The 25327-nt window shown below is 44.8% G+C and overlaps 2 protein-coding genes across 3 annotated transcripts in view; one reads left to right on the top strand and one right to left on the bottom strand.

Annotated features, from left to right (window-relative positions):
- RMDN3 (regulator of microtubule dynamics 3) overlaps positions 1-4218 on the bottom strand; it is a 281724-nt gene extending 277506 nt beyond the window's left edge. Inside the window, exon 1 of one of the 2 annotated variants that reach the window (XM_085626847.1) lies at positions 3769-4218. In XM_085626847.1, coding sequence (XP_085482973.1) covers positions 3769-3843 — 75 coding nt within the window. In that variant the 5' untranslated portion in view covers positions 3844-4218. The remainder of the gene's footprint in view (positions 1-3768) is intronic. The other variant, XM_085626846.1, reaches the window with a different exon arrangement.
- An 8032-nt stretch (positions 4219-12250) lies between these two features.
- SPINT1 (serine peptidase inhibitor, Kunitz type 1) overlaps positions 12251-25327 on the top strand; it is a 223578-nt gene continuing 210501 nt past the window's right edge. Inside the window, exon 1 of the mRNA XM_085626845.1 lies at positions 12251-13298. Within this exon, the coding sequence (XP_085482971.1) occupies positions 12866-13298 (433 nt within the window). The 5' untranslated portion in view covers positions 12251-12865. The remainder of the gene's footprint in view (positions 13299-25327) is intronic.

Raw genomic sequence — 25327 nt, 5'->3', positions numbered from 1 at the left:
GGATTAAATTTTTTCACTTATGCTGATGATTCCCAAATTGTTTTTTCCCTTTCTCAAGTGGACCCAACTCTGCCTTCTCCCTTACAGGCAGGTCTCAGTGAGATATCTGATTGGATGTGCCTCAACCTACTCAAACTTAAGGGAGAGAAGACTGAGGTTCTGGTGCTTGGCAACAAACCAGAACTTTGGAACCCAAGGCATTGGCCAGCTGTGATGGGCCCTCTCCCCACTCCCTCAGAGCACGTACGGAATTTAGGTGTCACGATTGATAACACCTTGTCCATGAAACATCAAGTAAACAAAGTTGCGGCTACCTGCTTCACCATCTTGCGGTGGCTCCTGAAAATTTTCTGGATGTTACCTACTGACGTGCAGAAGTCCGTTGTGAGTGCCCTGGTGACCTCTAGGTTGGATCATGGTAACATTCTCTACCTGGGGGCTTCCAGGGCAGTCACTCGCAGACTCCAACTAGTGCAAAATGCAGCCGCCCGCCTTCTCTGTGGCTGTCGGAGATCTGACCACATCACCCCTCGACTTCGGGAACTCCACTGGCTTAGAGTCGAGAGCCGCGTGAAGTTCAAGGCACTAAGCTTCATGCATAGGATCAGAACTGGGGTCGCTCCTGCGTACCTTCAGTCTCTTGTCAAACACTATACTCCCTCGCGCTCCCTTCGCTCCTCCTCTCAGCATCTATTCTCTGTACCTAGGTACAGGCTTTCTAAAAAAGGAGGTGCCGCCTTTGCTAACCTGGGACCGCGACTTTGGAACTCACTCCCCCTTGAGATTCGTAGCGAGAACTGTCATGCCCGCTTTCGTCGCGCCATCAAGACCTGGCTCTTCGACCAATAACTCCTTCTGGTGTTTATTTAGTTCCTCTGTCTTCTAGCGCCGGGAAACCCTTTTGGGTAGCTGTTGCGCTTTATAAAACTAAAAAAATAAATAAATAATTCATTGGCTCTGCATAACCGAATTAGCCGTTAAATTGTCCCAATAAAGCAGGCCAAAGCTCAAAGTTCTTTGCTCAGCACTTTACAGTCCCAAAGATCTCCATAGGACCAGAAATTGTGCAAGAATCTGTCATTGCCAGCATAGACGTCCGGAAATTGGAACGATCCGGATCAACAACAGGAACCCAGGACAAGCCAGACTCCTCCCTATTCTACTACTCTTTTTATAATGAATTTCAGGATAACATGAAACATTTTTAGGCGGAGAAAGTCTGTGATTGGCTGATCGAAAATGTCAGATTTTTACTTATTTAAGTTCTCATGGATTTTGCTGGTTCACTTCCGCAGATGACATAGTCCTTATGTTACAATGTTTTGGGTTTACTTGCATGATCCAACTGTTCATTTTAAACCGTTTTTTACTGTCCGTATTTTGGCAGTCCACCAAGATCCTATCCTTGACCGAGGACATGATGCACAGGGGTTGTCAGGAAGTTCACGGAGCCATCCGAGTCTGCGCAGTAGGTATCTGGCTCACGAGACGGTGGCCACTTCTGAACTCGATTTTCGGACGCCATGTTTTGGTAGGCCCAAATGCTAACTTAAGCGAAACAAACACAAAAGAATAATTAATACAAAGAAATGATGATTCTAATGTTATACCCTCACTTATCCCTTTATGTATTAGTATTTTCCTAGCATATAGCGACATTTAAAACGATAATATTCACCTTTAAGATCCAATCAGGAATGCAAACATCACATAAGCACCATAAATCATGAGAAATCTATTACCACATGTACTACTATTAATATGCGTACGTATTTTAATCATTAGAGTTATTTTTCCATGCAAATAGCAATTTCTCAAGTGTAATTTGTGTATGCAAAAGGTTACATTTGTATCACACACCACAGCGTTAGTAAAATTATAATCAGTAAGTTATTTAGTTAGTCTTTTCATGCAAAATAGAGGAGGTATACAAAATGTTGTTCTACTTGCTCCATCACCTGCAAAGATAAGGACATTAATAAAGGGCCCGATGAGGCCCCGTTTCAAAGTCAGTTTTTATTACAGCTGGGTCAAAGAGCCAGAATCACCTCCTCCACTTAAAGCCCTTCTGCGCAGTCAGCATTGCACTGAGCAGCCATCTTGCAGTAATATTGTGCACAGAATATCATTGTTGCGTGAGGCTTAAACACAGTATAGCAATCCACCCTTAGATGGTCTCCTATCTTTGACATATGTCAGTCCTGCTGACTTTGCTTCAACTTTTAATTAACAACTGAGCAGACCTATGGGATCTGACATAACTTTTCCCACCAAACCATTCAGCCTTATAGCTTTTATCATCGCTGTGTCACCATAACCGATTCAGCCTTACTGTATTGAGCAAACGTTTTTCCAAAAGCCAGCCATTAGGTGTTACAGTCATCACATAATTACAGATATTTACAAAATTACAGTTGGGAAAACAATATACAGCCCCTCCTAGGGGGGCATAACAAAAATTAAGCCAGTGCAGATCTTCTACCTCCAGCAATTGTCAAAGGGGTGACCAGCACCAAAAACAATATACCTACCTGCAGGGTTTAACATTGTGTAAAGACAAGCCGCCCTCAAAGGCTTAACATAGGCATTTTTCATAACAAACAGGTCAGGCCATTTATTGGTATGAAATATAACTTTTCTTAATTAATCAATGAGGCGTATAACCCTGATCACTGCCTTGTTACCATAACCAATGCAAGCCTGCTACATTGAGCGTAAACCTTGTCACAAAGCAAAAGGTACAATACAAGCTCTTTTTTTTCCATCACAGGCGCACACACCGTTTGCTCAATCAAAAACTTGAACAGCAAATCACCGGGCAGGTGCAGTGTAAGCCCCTCTGCCGCTGCCTGCTTCTTAAAGCTCTTTTTAATAGTAATCAGCAGTAGCTGCCACAAACATCACATTCCCCTGATAAACCGTGGTTTTGAGCATGCATGCACGTGGTTTCATCATTGTTATCTCTTACATTACATGCCACACGCACTTACAGGTATTTGTGTAATTTTTAGGTCGAGCCTTAGCGCAGCACGCATGCGCTGCGCTAAGGATACGGCCTCTTGGAGCTGACCAGCACTTCGCGCACGAGAGAGCAAGCTCGTGCTCGAAGTCCTGACATTCCATTGGCCTTTGCGTGCGTCTTCCTTAAAAGACAGCACGCAAGTGGGTAAAGGCGGGTGCATGTCCCGCCTTTCCCAGCCAGTGTAACCGCCCACGGCCTAAGGCTTGCAGTTACCCGCACGGGCACCATCTGTTTAGAATTATCGTGCCCAGACGCGTGTGCGATGAATCAAAACAGATGGCTCGCTGTGGCACAGCGCGCACGCATCATTCGTGTGCTTGTCGGTAAGTGAAATTGGATGGGGAGCTACTATGCCGAAAGTCATATGGTACACAACTGATCTGCTATAGACCGCGTAAGCCATGAACTTGCTCCGCAGCGCTTGTCGGCTCTTGGGCACGTTACTCTACTGTCGCTCCCTGACCATGGATGAACTTCTGAGCCGCTGTGTGCCTCATCTGCCCCTCTACAAAGCTCGGGGACGGAATCCGCCACTCCCTGAACTGCAAAACCAGGATTTCATATCCCGTTACCAAAAGCTTGAGCCCGCTGACCGTGCCGGACTCTTGCGCACCTTGGCGGTGAACTACGGACGGGAGCACGGCAGACTAGGTAACACGTCCACAGGCTGCTCCAGATGACCGCGCTTTTAAAAGCAAAGTGAACTAAGTGCAATTAGGAGAATTAGACATAGCAACTGAACTTACTTTTTTGGGGCAACAAGCGGGCCCCACTGCCGCCCACACGTGTTGACTCCTGTGGCAACCAATGCCACAACACATTCTGGCTCTCACCCTGAATGGTGACAGTGCGTGGAGCTGAGGGCAACCACTCCTGCTGCCGCCGGGCCCGTGGTTCAAACTTCACACTCAGCCTGGCCACCGCACCGGTGCCAGGTGGGACGCGTCAATCCTAAACGGAACCAGGTTGGCAGCAGAATTTACTTTCACAAGTCTGCCCCTGGAAAGATGATAGATCGGGATCATCACGCTTAAAAGGAGTTCCCACTTTTGCTTCATGCCCTTCCTTGTTAGTCGGTTGTTTCAATTTGCTTCGCACTCCAGGATGAGAGCTAATCCATGTGTAGGCAACAGAACCTGGTGTTAAGTAACTTACAGAACAACGGCCTCTAATAGCACCCATTAACTAAATGCAAATGTAATAAAATGCCGCCCGTTCGCTCCGCAGCCGATTCGTTCACACTGTGAATGCTGGGAGCGGAAGTAGCCAGTGGGCAGCCCCGGCTCTGTCTTCTGACGTCAGTTAGTGAATGTGTGCCACGTGGTGTTGGATGCTGTACTGCGCTTTATACATTCTAGCAGCTAAGAGAGCTACATGCGTGCAGATCGATGAGCCAGCCCCCGAACTACTTGCGCAGCGCGATAGAGGGTAAATACAATAAAAATGCCTAAGCTGTGCCCGAAAAAACACCGGTGGCAGTACCGCCTTCATAGAACTTTGAAATCCTTTACCAGTCGCTACAAAAGATTAAAAAATGAAATATATATTTAAATAAGGCAGCATGAGTAACCCTGCCCTTCCGTTCGTTCTCACCTCTGTTAGTGAAGCAGTCGCCGTGAAACAATCAGCCACCGTGACCTACGCGATCAGCTGACAGCCATGAAACGTGGAGTCAACATAGCTGAGCAGGGTAGGGCCAAACCTGGGGCATGGCAGTCCAGACCTGTGTGTCATCCAGTACGAGATGACGGCGTCCCGACCCAATTTCTTTCTGTGATACAGGGACTTCCCTAGATCTTCATAGCTGCCCAGTGGACACGTGTGTCATTCGACATCTTCAACTAGTCCCGCTTTCAAATCCAACAGGAGTAGTGTTTATTCTAGGATATTTAGGTCCACGCTCATGATGAGAAAAGCAAACTACAAGTCCCAGAATCAAATTGCAGAGGGCCAAAAACCTAGGACTGGCTACAGGTCTCACTCTTGACGTGGGCGGGGGCACTGGCAGCTGTGGTTCTTGCGGGGTGCCTCCAATACTCTACATGTGACCCCTTCAGTTTTATCTATTTCAAAAGAGCTTGGTGAATTTAAGAAAGCTTTGATTAAACCACTGTGAGCCGTATAGCAGCTCAGTGGGTTGATCGGCTACTGCAGAGGTCAGTGTATAATTTGTAAATCGGGCGTTCATCCAGCCAAGGTTGCTAAAATCCGTGCCCCTTAAATAAGGTAAAACATAAATTTTATTTTAAACTAAAAGAAGATGTATTTGTGGTGTGGGCTGTATAAGTGGTCAGGAGTTTAATTTCTGCATCAACCGGAAGTGTTACAAACACTGAACGAGGTCCATGGTGTTATCCAAAAACCTGTCAGGTGACTCCTGTAAAATGTGCTCCTTCGGTACGACCTGCATTTTTAGACAGAAACGCTGTGCAGCGTGTGACGTCACACTTTTGAATGGGAAGCGTAAACTGCGCGTGGTGTCTGTCTAAAAAGCCAGGAGTGGATGTAAGTGTCACACATCAGTCACTGTTGGAGCTTAGGTTTTTTACAGTAATAATCCTAGTTATTCATTATGAATAAGTGCAGGAGCTCAAACGTTTTGTTAGGAGGCCACTGAAACAGCCAAATTCCGCAACAGTAAGGTCCCCATCCGGATTCCATCCATGGCCTTCTCCTCCCCTCACTACCTGTTGCTGAACCTCAGTCTTGCGGGTTCTTTTTCATCCCTTCGTTGTCTCTTTCTCACTGTTTCCTATCATTTTTTTCATCCTGTGTGCAGAACTATCAACTTTCCTAGGTGTGTGCGTATCTCATCCAGCCCAGGAAACTGTTTAATTGGGTAAACTGTAGAACTGTTTACCCAATTATAAATTCAGGGCTACAAGTCCCAGAGTAAAACACATGCACTGGAAGAGCTACTCGGGCATGGCTGGACATGGAAAACTTGAGAGCTTTGTGTGTGGCAAATACATCCATGGGATCTCCATATACATCTACAGGGAAGGCTACGTGTGTGTGTGTGTGTGTGTGTGTGTGTGTGTGTGTGGAGCCCCAGAGAGAAAACAAGCATTTGCATTGCCAATAGGTCTCGCCTGTGGGACCTTATAAGTGTTTAGTTATCCAGCACAATATCCTTGGTGCAACAACCTCACCTGTTGCATGGCTAAACACTTATAATGTCCCAAAGGCGAGACCTATTGGCTTTGCCAATGCTTGTTATATTAATGCGCAATACTGCCATTGTTTCTAGTAACGGAGATTAATTCTGAAATAATGTCCGGGTCCTTACGTTAGGTAAGAAGAGGCTTTCAAAAAATGCCTCATGCCGCCTACCCACCCCTCTCCCTGTACTGGTGACGCTGAGGGGCGCGGGGTTTAAGGGGGGAAAGCTCCTGCCCACCTACGCCAGCATTCATCTCGTGCACCGATAACAGGCCCCGAGACTGAGGCTGAACATGGAAAAGAGACGTCACTCGAATTAAACATTCCACTCGCTCCAGGTGGAGAAAGGGCCTGAACTCAAGGCCGTCAGCACCCTGTGTAATCTGAATCAAGCACAAGATAAAGCATTAGGGTAGTGTTGGAAGCAGTGCTTGGCCTGGGGGGGGCGGGGGAGGGGCCGCCATTCCTACAGGACAAGACCAACTGCACCGGCTGGTGTCACATACCGTGTCCCTTTCCCACCTCTACATGTACTTCACCCGCCCAGATATAGAATATGGACTTTGACATCAGTGCATTTTTATGGCCAACTGTTTTGTTCTTTTACAATTAGCTACTGTTTCCGTGTTTGAAAGTGCCCTGCTACAAAGCGCCATGTTTGCAGCAAAACAAACATACTCGACAGTTCTGAGAACCTGGCCAACCCCCTGAATGGCGCTTCCGGAAATGAGCAGTACTTGCCCCACAATAGATTGGAGCATGAATACATGATGAGCAGTAATCTGAACTGTTGAACTCTCTTTTTAACTGTTACTCCCTTCTGAGTCCTCGAGTGGCTTTGCTGAAAAATTCTCCTCACCTCTATGGCTGGAACATCCCTGCAAGACAAAACGAAGTGGCCCCTAAGTCATTTTGCATTAGGGTGGGTATATCTAACATTGTGGTATACGTTTACCAAATAATCCGGTTTAAAATGGGCACCGTGTTACAACCTATTGGCATTATTTAAGTGCGAGTTGTAGTCCTGGAATTATTCAAATGCACTGTGAAGGTGTAGATAGGGACGTAGCTTTAGTTGGTGCAGCAGGTGCAGTGGCACCGGGGCCCAGAGGTCCCACTGAACCCGTGCCATTGCTGTACTTTATTATTCATACGTCAGCCGAGGGGTGGAGACACTTCCTTCATGACATTAGGGCCCATGACCGCTGGCTATGATACTGGGTGTAGATTACAAAGGGGTAGAGATGGTAAACCAGCTGTAATATTGTATCCCTAGAGAGGGAGAGTCATCTGGTTAGCAGTAGCAAGGATCAGACATGCCTGGGAGAAACATCTGTATTTGGACTAAAATGACCTAGAGCTAGGAATTCTGTAAGGCGAGGGCTAACAGACCAATAGATCAGACGAAAAACAAACTTAGCATACACCGTAAACTGAGGAGGGGCTCTTGCATTAAGGTGGATGGGTTTCTGCCATTCCTCAATTGTAAAAGCCATCACTGATGCAATAAGCATAACTTCTCAGAAACACTATGTCTTTGAGTGGGTGCTTTTAACACTGTCCGTACAAAACATGGCTAATATTTAAGTAACACAGATGGCAGCACTGCTCCAGTCGTGGTAGCCATCCGCAGGTGGCACGCTCCTGTAGTGATCCTCACCATGGAAACACAGAAGCGGGTTGAGGAAATGCAGTTTATTTGAAGACCACAAATATGAAGCTCCAGCAAGCCATTAGTATGTTCACAGGTGACCGAGTACCTTCCGACTGTCTCTCCAGCACAGATCTCACACCAAGATTCCATGGCACCTTGTAGAAGATTCTAAAACAGAGAATGAACCTAGAGTTACTACACACTGCAATCCGACTCAATTCATTTAACATTCTTCACCAGGTCCCTCCAGATTAACCACTACCACACATGCACACACCAGTCCTCCTATAGCTTTTTCCCTATTCCCCCCCCGTCACCCCTCCGTGTCCATCTACAGTCGACTCATTTCCTCACCTTCACCTGACTGTTCCAATCTTTGTCTAAGTTGTAGCCCAGATCTCCTCCAATTAAGATGCCGTTATCTCCTGCCATACTGGAATTCAGCCAGAAATGCTCAGAGGCATAGTACAAAACTGATCTTCCAAGGTACACAAAGTTGGTAATTATAGAGTGGACAAAGTGCGAGGGTCAAATAAAAAAAAGGAGAAACTTTGATTTTTGGTGGTTTCTCGAGCATCTAGGTGTCTTTCCCTTCTAGAATGTAGGATTAGTTGGGCACAAGAACTCTGTTCAAGAAATCACTGAACTTTCATGGCCAAAAGACACAAGCAAGCCTCCTGAATCCACCAAGTTTGGGGTGTGAATTTCTAAGAACACAAATTTGGAAGTTTTATGGCTATTAGAGGCACAGACAATGGGTAATGGTAAAGATTGTGGCACCATCTGAACATCAATAAACTGGAAGTTTCATACCTATGAACGAGGAACAATTTATAATAAACAATCAGAATATGACTGTAGGACTGCTGCATTCCCTGCTTGGTCAACCTGAATTTTTCACTTTTTTGCTGGACCCTATATTTTTGCTGGTTTTGAACCCTGTGCATTTTACCCCTTCTAACCATTTGTAAAGTGCCAGTGCTCCCCCTTTAAACATAGTAAAACTGACGTATTCCTGATTGACACATTTAACGTGCATGAAAGTGCTTCCTGATTGGCACATTTAACTTGCCTGCGAGTGCTAGTGGTGTAGAAAGTGCACCCAGAGCAAGGAAGTTAAATACCACGTGTGGACTGCGACACTTATTTTTCCATCCACTATACTGGTAGTGCAAACATGGCTTTGGGCCTATCCTGTGTAGCCTGGCTGCTGCAGTTTAAACCTGCTGTGCCACCTGTTAAAGTAATCCTTTTTGACAGGTAAAACCCTGCCTTTTAAATATGAATAAGCCACCTATATGTAAGCATGGGAATCTCCATATTAGGGTGCATGGTATTTAAAAGAAGGACATGTTGAAATTTAAAATTAACATATTCTTACAGTGACTAGCACCCAGAGGATATTTTCATTGTAGGAAGGCTAGCTGGCCCATACAGAAACACAGGGAAGAGATATTAAATACTCATATTTTATCTGGGGAATGGCACTAGCGAGAAAAATAAATATACAACCTTTTTTGATAGTTATTAAAATCCAAATCAGTTGTGAAGTTTGATTTTTAATAAATATTAAGAAAAAGTAACTTTTAGAAGTCACTTTTTCCATGCCTGAAGGTCCCGATGGCTAATTTGCATTAGCTCTCAAGCATCTCCCAGCCTTGAAAATATGTGAATGAAGTGTGAATTGCCTCCCAGAAGCAAACAGTAGGCTGACCTGAATAGGCAATGATTAATTCTCTGAGCTCAACAGGATATACAGGGTGGGGGCTATGGGCTTCCTTTTGACAGCATAATGTTAAATCCTGCTCAACAGGTCTGTTAAGCCACGAGTACCACTTGGGACACACGTGAAAGGGAGAGGATCCCAAAACAATTCTTGTAGATCCCCTGATTGGTTGCTGAAGGACCCTGCTTTTTCCTACCTGACATCTGGCTCTGGGTTTGTTTTGGGTACAGGGCCTGTTTCAAACTGTATTTTAGTGTTAGATGTAGGAGGACACTAGGAATACCTGAGTTACACTTCCCACTCACACCCCCTGCCTCACAACCCAAGTTTAGTGTGGTCCGAAGACGTTTGCCTTCTTGAAAATGCCCTGACACGTGTTATTTTAAGCCTGTTTGCAGTAAGGCAAACAGAAACTACAGAAAAAGTGGGTAAAGCTGGCCCGATTGGTTATGGCATGTCCAGCAGTCATTCCCACTAACTAGCTAGTGCAAAGCATAGATGTGGCACCTCCAGGCACCCATTCTTTAACACTTTATGGAACCGGGTAAAGTCAGAAGAAGACTGGCCCTGCTGTCTGTGACCTGAGAGGAGCCCTGAGAGACTGGACCTGCTCCCTCATGCACCGAGGACAAAGACGTGGACTCCAAGGGTCAGTTGGCTGACTGCCAATGTGCCTACAGGGAGACAACCAGCTGCAAGAGGCCTTTTCCTGAAGTGCCCAGTTGACCAGTGGCAACTGAACCTGTACTTGACCCTTCTGCTGGCCCCTCCCCATATGCACTGTGAGTCTCTAAGTGCCTCCCAGGATATCCTGGGGGCCTAGAAGTGTACTCCTGTGCTTGGTTGAAGTTAAAAAACTAAGTTATAAGGTAAACTCTTTGAGCACGACAAACCTGGTTACTCTATCTGACCCATGCTGCATCATGGTTGGCCTCACATGCTGCCTAGGTCCCCGCCTACTGTGAACATTGACTGTCATTTGTGCTTTTTGGTGCTATTTTTACTTTAAACATTTTTTTTAATCATATATCCGGCTAACCTTGTTGGATTTTTTTCACTTTGGTGTAATCTTGTTTTTTACATTTTACTCTATTCTTCTAGTTTGGTTTTGGATTTTTATTGTTCTGCATTTTCACTTAATTACTGTTTTGCTACCTGCAGTATGTTATGCCTGTCTGCTCTGTGCCATAGCTACCGGGGGTTGAGCTCAGTTTTATTTAGTGACGTGGAGAATTCACCCTGACAAGGAATACAATTATTCCTTGAGGTGTGTAGTCATCCACCCCAAATAATAACCTAATTTCTACAATGACTGTAAGCAGACCACTCAGTCCTTCCACATTCAGGATTTATAATCCTGCCTCATTTTCTCGACTAAGGTTCACGAACAAACCACTCAGAAGTCCAAACTCCAAACTATGACTACACTAACAGACCTCCACCAGTCCCTACAGAAAGATACTCATCCATCTGTTCACAAAGAGGTCCAACTTGACCCAGAAATCCAGGGATATCACTACCCTAGCTGACTTGAGATAGACACAGGTTTTGTAAAACCGAAATCTCCACTGTGAAACACCTCCCCCGAGATAAGCCGTGACACATTTGTATTCACTCAGTTTCGGTTGGAAGAGGGCGACACTCCCCCAGGGAGCATAAACATTACCCACCCAACTGACGAGTGGATGGTGGAGGGCCAAGGCACAGCTATAGAACGCCCTGGAGCTCTGAGGGCAGTTATCAGGCAAATGTTGTTATGTAAAAACTGGAAGAACATTCCCCTCTGTAATTAAAAAATCTACAGTTATTTTACAAATATATTTTGAGGATTGTGATTTTATATCACCATTTGGCCCTATTGTTCATCAGAAATGTGAATGGGGATAGAATCCCCATAAATGATATTGGGAGACTCTAGTTGGTATTCTCTTTGCTCGTGGGGTATGCATGTCTCACTCTACTGTTAGAATCGACACCAGTCAAGACATTAAAGAAAACAAGATTACAAAAAAAAAGTTTTATAAACTTTTGGAGAACTGCCTACTCTTAAAAAAATGTTTTAGTCAATAAAACACAAAGGGTAAAGGGTCCCTTGGAGGGGCAGACTCCTTCCTGTTTGCAAATGGGTTACCACCTCCTTTGATTATTTGGTCAAATCGGATTTAGGCGGATTTCAGTCGCAATACATTAATTCACTTGATACGAAATCAGTATGTGTAAGGTACATCTTTATCTATATGTTTTTATTTTATGCTATGGTAACGAATGTAACTTTGTGCAACTTGTTCTCATGTAAAGCGCTCCGACACCTCCTAGTTTAGCCAGCGCTATATAAAACTTTTCAAATAAATTGGATATGCTCTCGTTCCAAATACTGATTCGGTTGGGTTTCCTAAACTCATTTAACAATTCGGAAAGTATGGGTGATTCGGCAAACCTTTTCCAAATCCTTAATGGGTTTAACACATTTGAAAAAGGGTTTTAGCCTTCGTAAACCCCCTAAGTGAGAGGTTTGCAAAAACTAAACCCCCTTGACCACGAGGCCACAACTAACCACGACCATGGCTGGGACAGAGAGTTAGTTTAGCGCCAAACCGGGAGAGCTGCTGAAAGTATGTAGCAAGATGTAGGCTTTCGCTTTGTTGATTGTGGTCCACCGCGCTTCCTCTTAAGCCCTGTCTCTTTCAGTTCCTTGGCGAGGATGCGCGTCGTTTGCACCCAGACAAGACTCCGCGAGCCATCCCTTCCCTCGGCCTCATGACACATGATTCACGCGTGCGTGTGGAGCCTTGAGGTGCCTGCCTCCTGCAAGGAGTTGGGTTTCACTTCCTGCCCCGGTCCCTGTGCCGGAGACACCTGAGGGGAGGGGTTACAGGTGATCATAGAGCGCACGGCAGAGGAAACACCCTGTGCGCCACCAGACGCAGTTTCGTCCGAAACCTCCCGAGCAGGGACCGACGGAAAAACTCCGGTGTTTCACGGTGGTGGTGGTGGTGGCGGCGGCAGGTCTCACGGGCGCGGAACTCCTCGCAGCGGGAACTCGGGGTGAAAAGGAGAAAAAACATCGAAACAAAAAGAACAGACCGGGCTCCGCGGATCGCTCCGGAGTAAGTTAATCAAGTGACGGAGGAGGCGCACCTCTGGCACCAGTAACCGAATCTATTTGGGTCAGCGAGCATCTTCCAGTCAGGATCGGAAGAGTGTACTTGTTCGCGGGGGGACGTCTGGTCCAAAGGCGCTATATTTCAGCGACAGCTTCCTTTACCCCCCTACTTCCAGGGAGCGCTGCGCCGCTGAAGCCATGGTGCCCCCGGGGTCTAGGAGCGCCATGGTGCCCCTTATCCTAGCCGCGCTGCCCTTCCTCCTCCTCTCCCCTGCCCGGGCGCAGGAGTCCTTCGGGGAAACCTGTCTGAACAAGTTCACCAAGGGCATCACGGGCTTCGCGCTGGACCTGGACGACTCTATCATCAACGGGACCACCTACCTGTCGTCCTACCCCGCCCTGCACCGCGGCAGGGACTGCGTCAGGGAGTGCTGCAAGACCCCCGGCTGCAACCTGGCCCTGGTGCAGCAGGAGCCCGGCGGCGACGAGGACGTCATCAAGGCCTGCTTTCTCATCAACTGCCTCTATGCAGAGGATTTTGTGTGTAAATTTGCGAGGAAGGAGGGATATCTCAACTACGTCGAGCAGGAAGTGTATGATTCATATGTGGCCAAAAGAGAGCACATGGAAGGTGAGACTCGAAGGTGCCCTTGTTTGCTCAGGTGTTTCCTCTGTGTTGTTGTTGGAGATTATATAGCACTAAGTGGTGGCCTATATACAGGTATTGTATGAGGCACGGAGACGTGTCTTGTGCCCGGGGACACTGGAATTATGCGGCAGCGTTGACTAAATCATTCGTCAGGCTTGACTAAATTGTGTGTCAGGAGAAGGCAAACAACGCGGCACTTCTTGTATTAATATTGCCTCATTATTTTGGCAATGTTATACCTGTTCAATACTCTTTGGGCAAGTGATTCACGTCATTAGTTCTGACACCCATATACAGAAATAGGCAACAGAAAGGTGACCTTTGAAAAGGGCCTTGCACTGTGCTGCAACAGAAGTTGCAGTATATTTAGTTACTTTTGATTTATTTTCAGACTTTGAGCTAGAAACAACTTTATTTTTGTTGAAATCTACAGATTATGCAACAGATGAATTAGGTGGCAACGTCGGCAAATCTATAATTATACAGAAACGCAGCACCTGCAGAATCGAATAAACCCAATGTAACACCCGTTGTTGCAAACTGACAGCCCCGCATAATCATGAGTCGTTGTGACGACAGATCTAGTTACTTATATGCGGGCACTTTACATTAATTTATATTTTGGAGAGGTCTGTATCATGCGGTTGTGTGAATGGAATGAGCTGGGTTTTTTAGCAGAATATACAATTGTAGGTGATTGTCGATTCATATTGTTGCAGGAATTTGGTTCCAGGCTTAGTCATCTGAACATTGAGAGAGCTACTGCTAGCTTTAGCTTCAGGGGGGAGTGTTTAGGGTTTGACACCCCCCCCCCAATAAATGCATTCTTGGCTTGAGAGTTGGGTCTGGGGGCCTGAGTTGGGTCTACTATGGTTTTGTTTGTTATTGTTTGACTAAAAGGTTTCAACTTGTTGATTTTCTTTTCATCACAAACTTAGACAGGGGCCCATCTACTGCAAATCGGCCTTGAATTTGTTCCTCATGGGAACAGTGTATCCCAAATCTTGGTCACCATTCGGCATACTGATTTTTATTCTGAGAAATGTATGATTTACACCCCCCCCCCCCCCCCCCTCGAATCTCACTAAGCTATGCCCCCTCTTCTGCTAGTGCAAGATGTTTGGAAGGCAGGAATGGTCAGGAGTGAGGCCACTGGAGAACACAGTGAGCTTGTTTGGCGATAGTTCGAGGTTATGTTGAATGAAGGGTGGTTAGTTGTTGTGGGTTAATCGATGTGCTATGCACAGTGCTTTAATTGGGTTAGGTTGGCAGCTTAATTGGGTTTGGTTGGCACTGGCTGCCAGTATGAGGGTTTGAGGGCTGTTGAGGTGAGAGTTCGTGTAGGTAGATTGAGGAGATATCTGGAAGTTGTGCTTTGGAGACTGTAACTTGCAAATTTGTCTAGGAGAGGCTCCAAGATGTAGTGTGTTGGCGCAGTCAAGGTAGGAAATCACTAAGGCAATGGTGAAGTGACGTTTTTGAGGGAAATGTAGGCAAAGGAAAACTCGACACCGGCATTAAATGATTGAAAAATGACATTATTTGCACTAGACGGGTGGATTTGATATCTGTTAATCATACCTAGATTTCTTTTTAATTTCAAAGAATTTTATTGGATTTCATGTAAAAGGAACAAAAGAAAACAGTAATCTAAATACATGGCAAGATGTGCAGGTACGGTAACAAATCTCATATGCAGGATTAGTTGAAAGACAGTGAACTATAAAGGAACAAAAGGGGCAAATCATACAAGAAGTAAAAGCAAGACCTAATGCAAAATAAAACTTAAGGAGAAACAGTCACAAGTGTTGTAGTAGCGGGCATGACAAACCTGCGATATAGGCATAGTAACGTACCTAGTGAAATACATGGTTAAAGTACATATCATGTAGAGTAAATATTTTCGAACTATATATCCCATAGTACATACTATTAACACACATGCTTTTTAGAAGACAACAATCTGGCGATATATATGTATGGATTTCAGTATAGGTAGTGGTTAAAATGTCAGGTTATAACTTGTTAGGGTACTTATGGAGGTTTGGTAGTGGCAAAATAGTTGTCGAGTGTCTTCCAAACAGTGGTTCCCAGGAGGAGTTTTGAAAAGCGATGTGGTTGGCCCCCCTTGAGTACATAACCAAATTCAGCCAGGATCGGAACAAGGTAGCAGCCGTGTTCTTCCGGTTAGCAAGAACAGACTTGCAGGCCGCAGATAATAATCAGGGATTCTGGTTTTATGGTAATTTTTTATCTCCACATTTCCGTCTGTATTTATCCATACTTATTTTGTGTTTTAAGTATAAATGGAGTTGTAAAATGATACCTTTCCACGTTTATTTAACTCTGGGACGTGCACTCATATGTGGATGCCTGTCCTTTTTTTAGCAAATTAAGCAGCCACATATAGCAAAACACTACACTCACAGGTACATATTAGTGTTATGCTATAAATTATATGTGAAAATGTGCCTATATTTAAGGAAATCTCATCCTGTGTTTTTAACTCCCTATGAAGTCTATCTACTCAGTTATTGCCTGGAATTTATGAAAGACAATCTTTCACAAAAGCTCAATTTTCAGTGTTTTTCTGCTTTGAAAAATAAATACAAAAAGGAAACACATGGTTTTCAGTCTGTATTTATCTGTAAAAATCAGTAAAAACTGAAAACTGGGAGCCCTAATAATAATATATCTACCAGAAGACTATCACTATGTGACTAGAGTTGTGGATCTAGGAATCCCTGTATTGGGGGGAAAAAGTCCTTTTTCAGCTGGACCCCAAAAAGAGTGCAGCTAAAATGTAATATGCGATCCCAGGAGGGCGAGATAGCTCTACAGTAGAAACGTAGGTTGGGGAAGTCACCAGTGGCTTCATTACAGTTCATCATATTGAGACAGCTTGTGAAGTCGTGCAAGGGTCCAGAATATCCTATGTAGGAGTCAGTACTTCGTTTGGGAGAGAGAAGGGGGGACTTTATAGGTTACTATTGATTTCCAGATAAGATCCCAGGTGTCTAGGGTATGCCATTTCCTCTAAAACTTCAAGGTAAGGGATGTAGATTTTGGCTTTAAAAGGTGGTAAAACTTGGAGGGTTGATGGGCAGTCTTACTGAAAGAAAGTATGGTCTTGAGAAAGGAGAAATCTTTCAGGGTACTTAATTTTAGACAGACTGAATTGTAGCTTGAGAAAGTCATAGAAGTCTATATCAAGCAGATTATATTGTCGTTTAACTTCTCTAAAGGGAAGACGCTTGTTGAGAGCCCAGTTGCTTTAGAAAATAAATGTCTTTAGATGCCCATGAGCCCCAAATTATAGGTTCCCCAGGAATTCTGATTTTAGGGTTGTGCCAGAGTGATTTTATTTTAGAATTGGCGATTGGGGTCTCTAGAAGTCTATCAATTCTCAGGAGGATATATTTGGCCAACAAGGGGGATTTTGTCTTGATAGCAGCGATATGGGGAGCAGATCTCCTCAAATAGTACTCTTGTGGGGGAATAGTCCTGGGGTTAGGAGAAACAAACAAAGGGAGTCTTTTCTGGCTAAGAAAGATGTTTGTTAATTTTTTTAATCTGCTAGGTTAAGTCCTCCCAGCTATACAGGCTGGCATAGTTTTTTGATGGAGATTCTAGGTCGTTTATTCTGCCAAATAAACTTTGTTAGCAGCTTGGCTGGTTTATGATGGAATTCATCGGATAATACTAAAGGTAACATTCTTGTGAGGTAATTAACTATTGGGGTGACCACCATCTTGATCTCGATGCGACCCCACCAGGTGAGGAATTTGGGGTTCCATCCATCCAGTCGGGTCTCCATTATCTACAGTGGTACGTTTTTGTTAGGGTGGAGCGACTCTAATAGATCTGAGTTAAATTCTAGGCCTAAATATTTCATGAAGTGGGGTTTCCAGGACAGTCGTGTGGTTTTGAAAAGGTCGCTAGTACAGAGGTTATTCAGACACATGATTTTGGACTTGACCTTATTTGTTTTTTTTGTTTGTTAAACGTTTTTATTGAAAAAAAAAAGAGAGAACAAATGGCAGCAAAGTGACAGTATGGCATATATGCATCATGTTTCATTGCATTTGACACCGGGGAGACACAGGAGAAATCCCAATCGACCATCGAATCTAGATATGCCAACATATTACAGTATGTAGATAGCACCATATGTAATAAACACCCCAAACCAAGATGTTTACTCTCCGACACTCTGCATGCAGGTAACCACTTTATTCGCTGTTAGGAGGAGGCATGCCTTCCACTCCAGAGCTCTCCAGCAGTCTATCTCTTTGACGTTGCAGTTTTATAGTGGGAGATAAGCAAATGGTACCCCTGTATCTGTTCCACCTCCCCCATTTGTGGTCCCATTTCTTGGGGCAGCCCCTGTGTTTGAAGACCTCTTTTTCGGCGAGCCTTGCCCTATCCATGTCTGCCGCCCAGTCGCTCGGGGTCGGAACCATACCCACGCCCCATTTTTGGGCAATGTTGCGTTTTGCGATAGCCCACCCGAGGGAAATCCCATGTTTGTTCTATTTGCGTTAGATCGGTAGCATCCCAGATATTAAGGAGGCATACGTGGGGGGAGGCCCCGATGAATTTAGCACCCGCCCTCTCCAATTGCTGCGTGGCCATGCTCCAGTATTGTTGCACCATCGGGCAGTCCCAGAGAACATGGAGGAAAGTTCCAGGTTGTTGACCGTGCCGGAGGCATAGGGGGTCAGCCCTCCTTCCCATCTTGACCAATATCTTAGCGTCTAGATACACACGGTGCAGGATCTTTAATTGAACTAGACGCAAGCGCATAGGAATAACCACATCCTTAGTAGAGGCTAGGGCTTCGCGCCAGTCTTCATCCTCCAGGTCTCCCAGGTCCGCCTCCTAGAGTTGCCGTAGACGCCTTAGGGGGTCTGGGCGGTTGTTAATTAGTTTTTTGTATGTGAGAGATATGGCCTTTTTAGGTCTCGCCTGAGCCAGCGCAGGCGCTGGTCTGGCGAGACATTTAGTTAGTGGGCGTTTAAAAGCCGACCACAGCTTTTAGGGTGGCATAGAGCGTGCAGTTACGCGCACAATGACTAGCAGAGGCACCATCTGGCTTTCCTCTCTCGTCATGGTGCACTCACACCACTCGCCAGACGTGCCTCCTTTAAAAAACATTTTTTTTTTTACTTGCAGCGCGAGGCGCACACGCATGTTTCCCCTTCTCTCTCCTACCCTGTGTCTCCCTAGCTTGCTCTCTCCCCTCGTCCTGCACCTTTCCTGCCTAACCAGGTCTTGCCTATTCTAACTCTCACACTGGCTTTCTCGCTCCTACTTGTCCAGCTCCTTTCATCTTTATTCTCTCTCCCTTCCCCTATCCTCACTTTTAGGTGCCCCGCAGCCCCTTCTCCATAGTTAATTTGCTGTCCCTCTTCCCTTGCTACCCATCCTGCTCCTTGGCCCCTTCCCTTGTGTCTCTACTCTAACCCCCCCTCTCCAACTCTTTTCCTCTCCCCTCAGATCCTTACAGCCGCTCCTTTCTCATCCCTGCCCGTCCCTCCTCCTGCCCTTCGCCTTCCAACTTACAAAGTAGTGCGGCACAATCGAGGCCCCTCAGGTGACCGTTCCCACGATGCTGCACACACCTTGTGGCACAAATGTAGTGTTTGTAAAATAAACAGGAACCAGTTAGTGTGGATTCCGACTACGGGGCTGTCGCTCCCTGCCCGGGTTGCTGCGGGTCACAGCTCGGCGGGCAGTTGTCTGCTCTGTTGCTCTTGGCACCACCGCTCATGTCCTTCCCCCGCGCCTTTTCAGAGATGTTCATGCTCTTGCTATTTTGTGATGCTTCAGAATCTCACAGTGTACCAAGTCTTCACCATAGTATATGCAGCCGCTCCCTTGTTTATCTGCCTGCCACTTCTTTCCAGCCTTCCTTTACTCCAGTGCTTAAAATGGAAATACAGACGTGCAGGTACTCGCGATTTAAAATACCTGTGATTTAAAATACCTGTTTGCTCCAGAGAAGGGCTGGTACTTTCCCGTCAAATGTATTGCAGCAGTGCTGAGAAATGCAGTACTTGCACTTCTTTCAAATTAAAGAAGTGCGGGTACTGAGTACCGGACAGTGCCTGCCCATTTAAATCACTGCTTTACTTCCTTGCTGTCATTTACCCATTCTGTTCCCTCCATCCAACTTGAATTCTCTTCCTCTCATCCGGCCCTTTGACTCTACTCTGACCCTAGCTCGTATTCTGCTACCTCACCCGTCTGTCTCTTTGTCTTCTCTGGCCCTTTTCTCCCTTTCTTGCTCTTCCCTCTCCTCTCTGTCTTTTCTCTCCCCTCTCTATCTTTACTCCTCCCTCTCTGTCTTTGCCCCTCCCTCTCTGTCTTTGCCCCGCAGTCTCTCTCTTTCCACTGCATTATCCCCTTCCTACCTCAACTCGTATACTGCCAGCTGTCCCTATTTTCTACGTCGTTGTTGCCGTCGTTGTTGCCGTCTCTCCCCTCTTGCTCCTGTCTGTCTCCCTTCTCTACCTCCTGCCTCTCTCCCCCCATTCTTTCCAATCTGACCCCTCCACCCAGCCTTTCTTCCCCTTCTCATTCTACCTTTCCTCTCCATTCTGGCCCAGTTCGTATTTCTGCCATCTCTTCTTTTGTCTTCTGTGGCCTCGAGGCCTAATGTCTCCCCAGTTCTCCATTCTGTTTCCACCACTTGCCATGTATTCTGTCTCTTTAATTGCTGCCATTTCTTTCTGACCCCAATTCGAATTCTGCCTTAGCTCTCTATTCAGATTCCTTCTCCCATTCGGTTAGGCTTCCTCTTCTCTTCTGTTTCATTTTTGCCTTCTCCCCTAACTCTGCCCTCTTTGTTTTCCCGGGTTTTCTATTGAATCTCCTCCACCCAACCTATCTCTTTCTCTTATTCTTCCCCCGCTACCTATTCGGATTACTTCTCTCCTTCTTTTCACCCTCCTTATTCTGTTCTCTATCTGCATCTCAATCCATTCTCCCTTCTTTGCCCTCTCTTCACTTTCACCCCGTCAATTTTGTCCTGCCTCTTCATTCTGCCCAAACGCCCCTATTCTGTACACTGTTCTCCTTCAACTACATCCCGGAGCTATGTGCAACCAAACGCCAACAAAACCTCACACAATGGTTCTTGCAGCTCAAGTGATGGACTTCCAGATCCTTAGAGTGTCCAAACGGTTAAAGTGCTGAGATGCTATAACAATGGTGGGCAGCGCTATACAAATGCAAATGACATCACATACTATGCTTTTCCTCACTCAACCCTGTGTACCTTCTTAAGTGTCTCCAATTCTTCTTTTGTTTCTGCTTCTACAATCTAGTTCCTTTGCTGGCCCGTAACCGTCATGATTTTTTAAATTCTTATATTTGTTTTTTGGGCTTGGTGAGCCTGGCCCTTTTAGGTCCCCGGAGACGTTGCCGTCAAAACGTTTAAACAAGCATTGGCATAACCAATAGTTCTCGGTTTTGGGACCATATCAGTGTTTAGCCATGCAGCAGTTGTTGTTGCACCAAGGATATTGTGCTGCATAACTAAATACTTATAAGGTCCCAAAAGCGAGACCTATTGGCTATGCCAATGCTTGTTATGCATGGGGTCAAGTATAAGGCGGTCCTCCAGAAGGTTGGACACATCGAGCATTGAACTAGTAGGTATTCATAATCAGGATTGTTGACACGTTTGCTAAGCAGAGAATTTATCGGCCGTGGCATAGACCTTCTTAGTGGAACTATTTATAAGGTGTTTCTTTTAACCTGAAGGTATTGCTCCATTTAGAATTTATGCCACTTGATCGCTTAGCCAGACTTCTTTGATGAACAGTATGCAAATAGTTTATTAATTTATAGATGTTCAAACCGTTCTTGTTCATTGATCTTGCGTTGGAGACGCGAGTTGCCTAGATTATAAAGGTAGGTAGGCATGAGTAGAGGCTAAGGGAGTAGGTTCAATTCGAGGAAAGGAAACACCGATTGCGTCAATGTCAGACCTGTTGTGATTCAGAGGGTATGATAGCTGGAGGATATAGAGGCTGTAGATAGGACAGGAATGGGAGCAGTAGGATAGGAGAGGGGTGGTTTGGTACGATCAAACTAGGGTGGGAGAACGAGGATGTTTTACTGTTTGTATCTGAAAATACAAGTACAGATATATGTGTGAGCGAAGGAGACAACTAGGTGTTATAGGAAAAAGACAATTACAAGTGAGTATGAAATTAATCTGAGAGACACATACATAATGAGGAAGTGGGAGGGAGGAGGCATTGGACAATTTTAGAAGAATGATAATGAGTGAAGTGGGAGAAGGAGGTTAATGCCGAGAAAGTTGTGGAGACGGTTGTGAGAGACGATAATGGGGTGAGGGTAGGGTGAAGGATGAATATAGATGGAGAATGGGGTTGTGGCATATTGGTGAAGGGAAAGTGATGAGGATTGGTGAAGAGAATCATTGTAAGTGAGGGAGATGACGTTAGAGGCGTAGAAGGAGAAAAATTAAGTGTGACCTAATTTGTTATTAGAACATCAAGCTAAAGTGTGAAAGGTGGGATTTTTGTTGATGATGCCATTATTATGGATGTATCTGTTTTAAGATGTATCTGTTGTAAGAGTTCTGAACATATAGCCCAGACATTTATAAAGAGGGTAAGGGATTGCACTCACTATGAGGATAGTTTTTTAATTTTTATTTATATTTTAAGAATGCCGTATTGGCCTTGGAATGTAACAATTTTGCTTGAGGATTAATTCAGATGGAGGGCCAAATACTTGCATTTGAAGTTGGTGTTAACTCTGGAACAACGAAAGTTGAGGATCTACTGATTTAAAATCATGTGCAGTGAATGGTCCTGTTAATGTGATTTTTTTTTTTTTTTTTTTTTTTTTTTTTTTTAAGGTCCACGTAGGTTTTATGGAAAGTATATACACCCAAAAAACGACATTAATGTGCTCACTTGCTATAGTAGCGCCTAATACCTATGATTAGCAAATTTCTAGGAACTCACAATTTTGATAGCTAAATTGCGGAGTTAACAGCTGATGGACTGATCTCCTTAGGGGCACACAGTATGGCCAAGAAGGAAATCTAAGATCAAAAGCGATATCCCTTGGAGTCACCCCTGAGAATATAACTCAAAGTTCTTTATTGTCTGTACAAATTTGTTACATTTGTGAACATAATTGGGAACCTCTGAATTTCAGCCATCCTAAAATGTGCAGTTAATGGGGGGGGGGTTGTAGTCTTAGCCAACTGACAGACTGGTTTATCACTCCGAATTGAACCTATTGCACAAAACGAGCAGTTAATTCAATCTATATGACATTAAAAAAATCTAGTTGTAGGTTTATACATTAGTTTACAGTGCTCAAAGAAAGAACGGAGTGGTGAAATATAGTAAATAAGCAATTAAACATTTGAGCCAGAAAATAAAGCCTATTGACCCAGAAGCTGCCTGCACGTTCTTGAAATGAGATTCAAGTTGAAACATACAGATGTGGTATATTTTGTTGTATGTGTTTTGGTTTTTGTGGACCCTTATTGGACCCAATACAAGGGTGGGGTGTTGCTTGCGTGATAGTTGTTTTTTTTTGTTTCTAGCAGGGCCATAATCGATTTTTGTGTGTCACATTGTTTATGGTACGTAGAAGGTCAAGAGCCTGTAAACACCTGCCATGTTGACCCAGTTCTGACACACCATATATGTTTCTTGCCAGTGAGCAGTGCAACAAGCATGCCATTTGTCATTCTTCCTCATTGATGGGGGAAGGGCCTTCTTTGTTTATAAGACCCGGATTCCTCTAGTGAATCATGAACCTCCCCATGTAAAAGCGATAGTAAATGTCAAGTGGCACTGATCACTGGTGCATATTCTAATTAAAACCACTAGATTGCTAAAGTTTCTTAAAGCAGACTCGTGGTGTCAAAATTGAGCGAATGACCTTTTTAACGTGAACTAATTTTGAGAATGAGACAAGTGCAGTATTGTTACATTAATTTCTCCTCCCTAAAAATGAATGCCTCAAAGAGTTGAGCTCCACCCCTCTTTCATTCATTTGATAATGATGAAAGGTCTGGAAATTCTGGATCAGTGTGTCTTTTTTATTCTAGCGTGTTGGGATTAGGCGACTAGGAGGATTTTGTTAGAATAGTGATGTTTCTGCCTTCTAAATGAAAAATGAGTGTCAGGCTAGCTAAATTGGTATGTATTCAGAGTCCTCTTAAGAACAGTTGCCTTCTGTTAAGATTTTTACATTCTTTAGTTCAGTTTCCATATTTTGTTCCTGTTTTTTTAAAAACATTTTGTTTTTATTTTATGACAGTACTTCTAAATAAAAGGGGCACAGTCTGAACTGTAAATCACTTGCAACCTGTTGTTTAATTCTTATCACTATAAACAGCAAAGTTTCACCATTCACTTTAGAGACATGATTGTGCATATGTGCATGGATTTCGATTTTGTTTCTTCTACATGTACTGTCATGGCTGCAGTTAGCGTTTTCATCTTTTTGATCTCTCCTGCAGACGGCTTTAAACTATTGTTGTCGAAAGACTCCTTGTGTACAACACCAATACTTAGTCAGCCCACTGCTCATAATTGGCTGTTTTTCTTCTCTAACTCCTAGGTTATTTCTTATTGAGCAGGTTTCCTCCTTTTTAGGTCTCGCCTAAGCCAGCGCTTATAGCGCTGCTCTGGCGAGAGTTTTATTAAGCGGGTTTTGGAAGTGCTAACCTGGTGGCTTTTTTCAGGCCTCCAGCTTGCGTTTGCGATGTCGTGCACGCGCACAGCTGCTATCCTGGTTTCTAGCATTCCTTTCCTCGCATGGCCGGCTTTGCTCCCCCTCTCTCACCCGCTCCTCCCCCTTCCTTACTGCACGGAAGAGTTTTGTGAGATGCTAAGTTCCCCTCTTACTTCTCTTCCTCACGCAAGCAAGCAAAAAGTGCTGTTCAATCACTTTACATGGTACCATAGTACCTTTTTATTTAGTGACTATTTTTCTTTTATTTACAGACTCTAATCTTAATTCTTTTTAAATAAATTACGCTTGTCCATGCAACGTTTAGCATGAATGAAGCACTTTAGCAGATATTCCTGTAAGCTTTTCCACCTTAGTTACACATGTACTGTTTTGCACCTTAATGTTTTAAGAGTCATCACACATTTGTTAGCCTTCTTGTATGTACATAGGGACAGCTTTATCCGTGTTTAGACACTTCAGTATTCATTCTAATGTTAGGACCTCTGCAAAGGAAGAGACCGTGTTGTGTGTCTCAAAGGAAACGTGCCGGCTAACTTCTCACCTCCGAGCACAGCCGCCAGCAGAACCCCCGCCCCACCACCACCCCCAGAGCCTGCCTGCAGGTGGTTAACTGGAGGAGAGCCATCCTTGCAGCGGAAACCCTCCTGCGCCTCGGATGCTGGTCACAGGGACGGTGTCACACCGCTCCCATCAGCCCAGTCCTGTGGTCACCATCACCTCCATCATTCGCAGTCCTGGGTGGTGTCTCAGGCAGTGGAGGGGACATCGCCCCCCATTCGTGGTGTCTCCTTTAAGCACTGAAGCTGAGGCCTGCTTCCCCCACCCCCTTTGCTCTCTCTTGTTTTTGCTTATTTTATTTTTGTTTACAGCCACGCTTTGAATGGCTGCCGCTAGCAGCTGCCACCCTTTTTTTGCATGCAGCACACACAATTACAACACGGACCCAAATACAGCTAACATTTAAAAAGCTTCTGGCAGGCGTCTGTGAAGGCCATAAACCCCCCACCCCCGGGGATTGTATACATCACGGGGCCTTCATGTCGAGCTCACAGACCTCATAATAAATCAGGTCTTATCTCCGGGAAGCTCATTCCTTAGCTGCCCTCTAGGCAGGGACAGGAAGGCAGGATTACGGTTCCAGCATGAGACAAGCATTTGTAGTGCAATAGGCCTCGCATTTACGCAAGTTTAAACTATTGGCATTGTAAATGACAATGCCTTTTATTTATCTTTTAAAAACAAAAATAAAA

Source organism: Triturus cristatus, chromosome 9 (assembly GCF_964204655.1).
Source record: "Triturus cristatus chromosome 9, aTriCri1.1, whole genome shotgun sequence".
Lineage (NCBI taxonomy): Eukaryota > Metazoa > Chordata > Amphibia > Caudata > Salamandridae > Triturus > Triturus cristatus.
Note: the sequence above shows the minus strand (reverse complement) of the source record. Positions and strands in the feature narration are given on the sequence as shown.